The sequence below is a fragment of the Microtus pennsylvanicus genome, chromosome 1 (genome assembly GCF_037038515.1).
Source record: "Microtus pennsylvanicus isolate mMicPen1 chromosome 1, mMicPen1.hap1, whole genome shotgun sequence".
In the NCBI taxonomy this organism is placed as follows: Eukaryota; Metazoa; Chordata; class Mammalia; order Rodentia; family Cricetidae; genus Microtus; species Microtus pennsylvanicus.
Window position 1 is genome coordinate 27,266,429 of NC_134579.1, and position 10,335 is coordinate 27,276,763.

At 35.5% G+C, this 10,335-nt stretch overlaps 2 protein-coding genes across 2 annotated transcripts; both read right to left on the reverse strand.

The window, feature by feature from the left end:
* Window positions 1-255: 255 nt before the first annotated feature.
* Window positions 256-468, reverse strand: LOC142838575 (keratin-associated protein 19-4-like). Its single transcript, XM_075954075.1, has one exon. It carries the CDS (start codon window positions 466-468, stop codon window positions 256-258), a length of 213 nt encoding a protein of 70 aa, XP_075810190.1.
* A 4,945-nt stretch (window positions 469-5,413) lies between these two features.
* Window positions 5,414-5,602, reverse strand: LOC142838582 (keratin-associated protein 19-5-like). The gene has a single exon (XM_075954085.1). The coding sequence runs from the start codon at window positions 5,600-5,602 to the stop codon at window positions 5,414-5,416; it is 189 nt and encodes a 62-aa protein (XP_075810200.1).
* Window positions 5,603-10,335: the final 4,733 nt, after the last annotated feature.

Below are 10,335 nucleotides of genomic sequence, written 5' to 3' on the forward strand. Positions count from 1 at the left end.
ATTTCCATGAACAAATGATTAAAAAAATACCACATGTGCTGATTTCCAGTAGAATAACTTATTGCAAACTAAACCAGAATCTTCTATACATATTAAAGCAGGGAATCTCTATAAGCATGGTTAGATAATTAGCCTTCTTAAAACCTTGAACTCTTCAGATTTTCTTGACTTAGTCCAAAGTGATATTGGTCCAATACTTCATTGATTTGGTTAATCTTCTCATGGTCTCAGCTGTTGGTTTTCCAAGTCAGTCTTTCAGTAGAAGGTGGAGAACCCATATCCTCCATAATAAAGTGGGCGGCTGTAGCCATAGCCATAACCTCCAAAGCCAGAGCCATACCCATAGCCACCAAAGCCGTAGCCAGAGCCCAGTCTATGGTAACTGCCACTTCCATAGCCAGAGCCCAGGCGCCCGAAGCCTCCATAGCCATAGCCCAGGCCTCCGTAGTAGCTGCTGTAGTAACTCATGGTGTCAGAGATGAAGAGCTTGGTATGAAGTTCAAGGTGAGATCTTGAGCACAAGTGTGTGGGTCAAGCTTATATACCCTGAGAACACATGATCTTTAATATGTATTCCCTCCTTTAGCATCATTTTTCTTTAATTATAGCTACTTAAAAACTACTAATTATTGCACTGTCTACTGGCAAGGAGAGTCTCTTTTACGTTCTTTAAACTATTGAATGTGCTTAGCTGCCAAAATAGTATGGCCCTTAAAATCTTCTCATCATGTAATGGGATGGAGTCATTGCATCTTCAAAGTCTGCATATACCAACCCACTAAATAGAACTCCTCAAAGCTGGCATGTGTTAGTGATCACATCTAACAACGTCTTGTCCTCAATTAAATCTGTTCATACTCAGTATTAGATCCTTAACTTACAAATTAAATCAAAGTTCAATTAGAGGCTTGCATTCTGTTTTACTCTACAAGAGTATTTTATTTCTCAGACTCTAAAGTAAATTAATGATCTGTTTTTGCGCAACCGGGAAGAACACACGTGAAAGGCAGAAGGAATCAATTTTACAGTGTTGGAACAGTAATGAACTTTGGGTAATAAAAAAAAATGCCTGCTTTGCTTTTGCCCATTTTAGACTATTGATTACATAATTGCTATTTGCTTTACATACTCTTTCATTTAGATTTTACAATTGGTCAAACAATGTTGACAGTCTATTTAAAGTCAACACTTAGTCTATCAGGTTTAACTGTTATTATGGGATAGCTCTATAAGTTTTTGCAACAGTGTGAAAAAATTACAAAACAGAAGTCATATCACAGTAGTAAAAATTGGTTTCAAATAGTAGTTCTAAAGCTCGTGAGACATTATCTTAAATCCTGACACTCTTCTCTACACACCTATGTAATATGTTGCCAAAGGGGCCCAGAATCTTTTTGTCTAGTGTTGACCTGACTTCAACTACCAGTTCTTAAGCCATTTATAAGATTATTCCATGTGCCTCTTAATCAACTTTATATTTGGGAGACTTTTACATTTCAGAAAATGATGAGTATAAACACGATAGTCCTCATTACCTCCCCCAACACACATAATAGTGCCCCTCAGTAAACAGATTTCAGTATGATTGCACACTCATCGCAGAGGATGTGGGAATTGTGACAGACTGTCATTATCCAAATCTCACAGTTCAATCAGAGTTTGTATTTATATTTTGCATTTCTGTGGGCTTTGACATGAACCCAATATCATATAAAATATTTTCACTGAGATAAAAGCAATCTGTTTTTCATACAGTCTTCACTTAGCACACCTCACAATATTCTGGAAAATATTGAGTTTTTATTGCTTATAGTTGTTTATGGTTCTTAATTTTTTCCAGAATACCATGTAGTCAGAGTCATATAGCATCAAACCTTTTCACCATGTCTTCTTCATTTAGCCAAACACTTTTTTAAGGGTCTTCCTTTCCTTCCTTATAAGCCATTTCTGTTTTATCTCTAGCTATGATCCCCTCTCATGAATATAAGTTTGTCTATCTACTTACTTTGAAAGAAATGTTTATTGTTATATACTTTTGTTAATCATGAAAACAACTTCAATAAATCTTTTGTTCATATCTTCATGTGCACATAAAGCTCATCTGGGTAAGCATTAAGAAGGAAAATTGCTGAGTTATCTCTAAAGAATATGTTTAGCTGTGTAGGAAATTGACACATAGTCTTCCTACTGTGCTGTATTTATTTGCAGTCCTGGCAGCAACAGATATTCCCTTGCTCCACACCCAGATCATCACTTGTTGCAGTCAGTGGTTGAAATTTAACTGATATATATGTTAATATAATTTTCCTAGTATCACCCACTCCATGTCCTTTCACAGTCTGTATATTTGGTGAAATAAAATTTTGGAAGCCCTCTGTTTTTATTCAATATAGCTAATTCTTTTCACTAACTTCTTATATGTACATTTTCACCATAACAGTTCCATGCTCCCTTTACCTGTTCTGTGCTTTTTATCTACTATGTTAGAGCAGTAGTATAAATAAGTACTGAATATATTTCAGATTCTAGTCCTTACAAGTAGGCATTGTGCCTCTCACTGTCTTGTATAATTTGCTAAATGCATACATATATTCAGGATTTAAAAAGAGTTCCAATGGTTTCTGATATCAAAAGAGCATAAACTATCAGTGTATTTCATCTTCATTTGCTCTTAAGTATATTGTATGAGGTGATAAATTACATGATAAACATTTAAGCATGACATTTGATGAATTGTTTTTACTTGTCTCCCTTATAACTTTCAATGGCCAGTGAACTACATTTAACTCTGATCCAAAAATAACAATTAAAAAATTCCAGAAGTGTCATAAACTTCAAATTGTTTACCATTCTAGATAACATTAACTTTGATTCCATTCATTGTCTTCATATCTGGCATATCCCCTTGTTAAGCTGTATAAAGCTACAGACCAGTTAGCTGTTTACCCATCTCAGTCATTAGAACAATTGCTATGGAATCTCATAGTATGGAATCCTTGTGTGGTTAATGCCATATCACAATGCCAGCATCATGCATCTGACTTTATTGCATGTACAAACACTGTACCATCTTACATTCTCAAGATAAGGATGATTACAGTACTTTTATTAAGACAGACTACCCTCATATAAAACTTTTAAAAATTCATAATTGCAATTATTAATCTCTCTTTTGTATTATATAAATTTAATTTTCCCATTCAAATATTTTTTAAAGATTTATTTATTATGTATACAAGATTCTGTTGATGTATGCTCGCACACCAGAGGAGGGCACCAGATCTCAGTACAGATGGTTGTGAGCCACCATGTGGTTGCTGGGAATTGAACTCAGGACCTCTGGAAGAGCAGCCAGTACTCTTAACCTCTGAGCCATCTCTCCAGCCCCCCATTCAAATATTTAACAAAGAAAATAATATTTAGAGAGTTTACATGTCATGATGTTGATATTGAATTAATATCCTATTGGTCCTTGGCAAAATAACTAAATGTGTCTATACTAATAAGAACAAACTTACTCTAATTCTCAAATCATCAAATATTGCTATTTCTTTTTGTTAAGCATATCACTCCCAAGAGACAGTAATTTTTTCTAGGATTTAACCACTTCTTCAGTTGATCTTGTCAGTGGATTCAGAGAATAAAGTAAAAAGTTACACTTTTATTGTCAATATTAGATTTAATTGTCAAATTGACACAATCTAAAATCACTTGAGAAAGGAGTCTCAATGACCAGTCAAAGTGAAGAATAAGTAGTAGTGGAGTGGCTCAGTCAGAAACAGAACGTTTCTATCCCAATCCTCACTCCAAGTTTTAGGGGTCTCTGGCAAAGAGTGAATGGAAAAAATTTAGGAGCCAAAATACAGAAAGATTTGCAGAGAAACAGAGTGTTTTTTATCATGACCAGACCCTCTTACTCAAGAACTACCAATAGCTATTGCTGCCTACACAGCGAGATCAAGTCAGTCACCATTCTACTGAGTGTGAGATCATGAAGTCCCATTTTTAACTGAGAAACTATGGATTAATGATGGCTCCTAAGAAAAAAGGAATCATTGTTCTTTAAGGGTTTAGTTCTTGGTAAGTCAACCTTCCTGTACTGGCCCATACCCAAAGCAGGTGGACAACAAAATTTTAGTATATGGGGTATTTTTTTTAACAATTGGAGATTATGGAGGTGGATGGCTCTGGAAAATTTTAACATGACTAGTTGGAATGAATATGATCAGAATACATTGTAAGAATCTATCAAAAATTAATGCAGATACCAAATATATTGTTAAAAAACATTCTTTTTAATTCAGTGCCATGGCTTAGTAGGAGACTTGTGTGTAGGCATAATTATCACATTATAGGACATATAGTGAATATAATATATAGTGCAGCACTTTCTTCACAGGCAACTAAGTATAACTACAAAACGTTACTATGATATTTGTACTTTATCATATGAATTATTTTGTCTGTGTGCGTGTGTGTGTGCATGTAGTGTGTGTTGGAGGATTTGCTTACTTGCACATTTGCAGACATCATAGGAAGACATAAACAGCAATACCCTATCACTCTCTGCCTTGTTCTCTTGAAACAAGGTTTCTCATAGAATGAGAAACTTACCCTACCTTATTACGCTTGGTTTTGTTCGGTTTGGCCAGGCAGGCTGACCAGCAAACTCTACACCAGTGGTTCTCAACCTTGCTGATGTTTTGGTTCTTTAATTCATTTCCTTGTGTTCAAGTGACCACAATCATAATTTTTTCATTGCTACTACATAACTGTAATATTGCTGCTATTATAAACCATAATGCAAATTATCTGTGTTTCCTGTTAGTCATTTGACTCTCCAAAGGATTCGAGGCTCACAGGATGAGAACCACTGCTCTAGAGCCTCTCTTCACGCCGCCCCCATTCCATCACTGTGACTACAGGCATGTGCCCTGTACCTAGATCTCATGTAGGCCGTAGTGATTTAAACTCAGTTTTCAAGAGTTATACAATTAACTCCTTCATTCAGCTAAACTACAGAAACATTACTTCAGCCCCTCATTTCATATTTTATAAATTCTTTCCTATTTAATCTAAGCTGATGTTAGTGTGAATACTGAACAAAGTTTGTCAAGTATATTACCAAGCATGGTACAAAAATGCATTAATATAAGACACACACACACACACAATGATAAGTTAGGATTTATTTATTGCAAAGCATCAAAATGTGTCAATTTTTAAGAAATGACAGCAGAGAAATAATGGAACACAATATAGAGAATTATAAGATTATATACATTCTTAAAGTCTTAGAACGTAAATTGTTTTCTGCTTGACCTGTTTCTCAATGTGTTTGTTTAATTTAGTCCTTGCATGAGGCTGGAGTAATGTTCTTCTATTTAAGACTTTGGTTCCTCAGGAAAACATTTCAGTAGAAGCGGGAGAATCCAAATCCTCCATAGTAAACTGGACGACGGTAGCCATAGCCATAGCCTCCAAACCCAGAGCCATATCTGTAGCCTCCAAAGCCACATCCACAACCATAGCCATAAGCCAGGTTCCCAAAGCCTCGGAAGCCATAGCCCAGGCCTCCATAGTAGCTGCGGTAGTAGCTCATGGTGTCAAGAGTGGTAGTTTTGGTTTCTTGTTCAGGCACAGATCTTGAGTGTGAGTTTTATACTGTGTAGGACAGGTTTTTATACTTTGGCAGGGGCAGATGACAAGTCATGCACATACCTCCCTTTGTGCCCTTTGTGTCACTAGAGACGTTACTTGTAATGTGGCAACTCATTCCTCTGCTATCTCCTGACACGCAGAGGCCCTCATTCTCATTAAAATACTTGAGATTGCTTAATGTTCTATTTAGAATGTCCTTGAAGGTATTGTTTAGTTTTATGAGAAGAAACGGTTGACTAGCCAAAATACACACACCAAACTCTGAATAGAACGGCTTATTACCAAGAGGATTACATAAGCTACATGTGTTGGGAATACTTTGATGCATAATTAGGTAGTTCTGCTCCGTTAGCTCCCAAATTGATAACTTCATCTCCAACTACACCCATGTCTATCTGTTCAGCACACGGTTGTCAAATCCATACTTACCACAAAGCAAACCCTTTTATCAAAAAGAACAGTTTTGAAAATGCCTCAATGTGTGCTCTATGACAACACTCTAATTCACAGAGACTCCATCCCCTTATTTGTATTTTAGACCTAGAAGCACAAAATGAAAACTATGTCCAATTTCACATTTTAGATTAATAACCTTTGTGGTAGTTTTATTTCATAACAGCTTCATATCTTTTGGCTATAAAATGTGAAATGAGCAGTTGTAGAAATCAAGAATGTGGTAGTTTTTCTCTAAACAAGACTTATCAGAGTCAGTGTGGGTTTTATTTCAAATCCCAGAACTTCTATCTGAAACTGTTCAAAGTCCTACTCAATGTGCAAGTACACCTGCCTGCTTGTTTCACCGCCTCAGCTGATTTCTTCCTTGAGTTCTTCATCTGTGCACTTGCGATTTCCCTTCCATGACTCCTTCAGCATCCTTTCTTCTCCCGTACCTCCCAGTGCACACCAGGAGAATGCCGATAGAAGACTGTACTGTGTCTTTGGTTTCCTTTCACTGGAACTAGTCAGTGCCTTTGTTTCTCTATCTCCTTTTCAGTTTGCTCTGAACTGCCACCTCATCTCTGTAATTCGTTGTCTGACCACTTATGCCTATGTAACTTTGACCTACTCACTAACTTTAGCGTCACTAAGTTTAGCAACACACCATTTGTGAAGTTATATACTAGATACTAAGCTTTCCATAAAAATTTTAAACTTAGATTCCTTCAAGGCTTATAAAATGAAGACAAAATGGTAAAATTAAAAAGAATTGGTAACTATATGGGAAAAACTGTGACGTATCCCCATTAGACTCTCAGCTCACAGCATCATTAGGCAACTAAGTCTGAGGATGCCCGTCTCTGTTATTAATCTCAAGTAGCTCCTCTATTTTGATTTGGTTTTAAAAAGCACATTCTGCTTTTTATGACTTTCTGCATGATCCTTTGTTATTGCTTTATTTTGTTTTGTTCTGTTTTTTTTTTTTATTAACCTGTGTTTGAGCAAAAATAAATTTCCTGTAATGAACGTAAACAAGTAACTAAGGACATAAACTTGGAATTTAGGATTCCATCAAACTTTATCAATTGGCTAGTTATTTGCATATTTTTAATCACTGAAAAATATTATTAATGACCTCACCACAAGCTTAATGAGTTCAACAAGAAATAAATAAGACCTGGGCTTTCAAAATTCTCTTTGAATTTTTATAATTTTAAGAGTATGCACGTGTGTGTGTGTGTGTGTGTGTGTGTGTGTGTGTGTGTGTGTGTGTGTGTGTGACAGAGAGAGAGAGACAGAGAGAGAGAAATTTAATGGGTACCGAGGCCAGAAATTGCCACTAAGGTCTTTTAAATCACTTTCCATCTTATATTTGTATTTGAGAGAGGGTCTCTAACAGAACTTAGCAATTGGCTAGAGTGTGCGGTAGGTGAGTGCCAAGAACGCCTCTATATTTCCCTGCCTCTAGATCTAAAGTTACAGATGGGCACCACCATGCCTTGCTTCTGATGTGAGTGCAGAGGATCCAGGTTCAGGTCCTCATGCTTGCTTATTAGGCAGTTTCCAACTGGCCATCTCCCCAGGCCACCAAAGGCTCTCTTAATGCTAAATAAGAAAAGAAAGTCAAATTTTCTTTAATGATTTGCTTGCTGAAATACACTCATACTGCATGTGATAACTTGGAAATTTATCAAAAATGATTGATTAAAACTGAAGCAAGACATAGAAATCCCAAAACAATGAATCACTTAAAATTAAATTTGGATTAAAAAGAAAACTTCTAGAAAAGAAAACCATAAGTTAGCATTACTTTTGTGATAAACTTTATCAACTATGTAATGTAGAGAAAGAATATTAATTATCCGAAAAATGTTTCAATAAAAAACCCAATTTTTAAATTCACTATGCAAGATCCAAGTAAAATTGAAGTCTAAAATACAAATTTATCAATAAATATGGTATCAGAAAATATAACTAGAGATAAATATAGCAAAGGATGTGTGAGAAGTGTGGCCTAATAGTTGTGCATTTTTTCCAGAAGAGTTTCAAGAAGACCATTAAAATGAGGATGTATCATTCCATAAACTTTTGAAAAAAATGCCAAAATATCTGAATAAATAAGTAGATTATATTATGCATATCATACATTAAGATAGTTAGGTAATCTGGGCAGTGGTGGCACGTGCTTTTAATCTCAGCACTAGGGAAACAGAGGCAGGCAGATCTCTGAGTTCAAGGTCAGCCTGATCTAACAAGAGTTAGTTCCAGGATAGACTCCAAAGCTGCACAGAAAAAGCCTGTTTCAAGCCAACCAACTAACAAAAAGACAAACAAAAAAAGATAGCTAGCTAAAGGAGAGTACTAAGGACTTTCTGAGAAGATTACTAGAATTTAGTTCAGTGTTACATTATGAAGCTTCATATTGCTGCTTGATATATATTTCCTTATAGTGATTTAGATGATATAGGTATTAACTAGAGGTCACATGGTCAAATAAATTAATTTCTAGACTATTAATAACTAGAAATCAGAGGTTATGGTATTCAAAAGCCATTGTTGTAAGGTAGAGCTCACATCAACATAATTTTTATTAAGACTTTAGCAAGTCTTATGACACATTAAATGCTTTGTGACTACCTTCAGTGATGATTGATAGGTTTCTGGGGACTGAAAGTGAGAAAATGAGGCTCTGGAAAAGACCAGCTATTGCTCTCTGTCTCTTGAACTTCAGCTATGATATTTATTTTCCATTGACTTAATAAGAATAAATTGTATCCTCAGAAGAAAAACAATTGCCTTTATCACAAATGCTATAAGAAGGATGAACAATAAGATATATGACTAAAGTTAGGACCACATTGCAATGCCACATTAAACACATTTAATGGAAAATGATTATAGAGATATTTCCCAATGTAAAATATACTGCAAAAACTTCAGATGAAAAATTGCTATCTTGAGAGTGAAAGGAGAAATAACTGTTGTGTTAAAATATCCAATATTTATGGAATAACTCTAAATTACTATTGAACAGCTGTGTGTACACCGACAGCTCTTAAATCTTACGCCAACAAGCTTGTAAGTGCATAATTCATCTTCTCTGCCTGCTTTAAGTAGGAGATGGATTGGATACAATAGAACCTCAGAGACCCTGGATTTTTCTAATGGATGATTCTCTCAACAATCTTAGATCCTAACTCGGGAGCAGAGACCAAAGGTCCAGTACTTTCTAGTAAAAAAAAAGTGAAATAACAGTTTCTAAAAGCACCAATCCAGTGTCATATCTGGTCTGAAGAAACGGCCCCACTACTGATGTATCCCAGGTAGCAAAAATTGATGCCAGAATAGCTGAGGGTACGGAAATGAGGTTTGAAACTGAAAACTATTTTAGCATCTTCAGTGATAATGTGGCCAGTCTTGTATGTGTGTGTGTGTACTCGTAATTATATTCTTTAAAACATCAGTAATTGATTTTAACAATATGTGAGGATTTGTCCTCATGACTATTAAAAAGTCAATCAACATCTACCACTTGCTGTCTTTGGTTGTGCTTTTACTTACAACATGTTGATTTTGAGTACAAATTGGTATAATTATGTCATTTAGAGCTTCCATTTACTAAAATTCTCAATAATATTTCATGTATTTTTCTTATGGGATATCTTCTACATATTTCTAAATCAGTGGTTCTTAACCATCCTAGTACTGTGACCCTTTAACACAGTTCCTCATATCGTGGTGACCCCAACCATAAAATGACTTCGTTGATATTTAATAACTGTAATTTTGCTACTGTTGTGAGCCATACTGTAAATACCCAATATGCAGGATCTTACATGTGTGACCCTTACAGAGAGTGAACGAACAGACAGTCATGGAGCCTGCAAGTTGAGAACGGCTGTTCTAAGTGATGATGACAGGACTATTCACCCATAAATTACTAGGAGCTTATACACTGGATTTTAAAAAGAGGTTTTGTTCTCACTGAAAGGGGGGTTTTCAAGGAAAAACAACAAACAACTTCATTTACCTTGTAAGGCCCATTTCAAATGTATTTGACTTTAGCTTTCTTCTACTATTTATTATATTAAGATTTCTTTAGGTGGGACTCCAAGGACAGTTTAGTCTCCATTAAATTTCATATAAATGTATTACAGGTGTGTATGGTTGTGGTTATATCAGCACTACATAATCATGTTTAGTAGATTCTGTACTGAATTTATTTTCAGCTGTTGG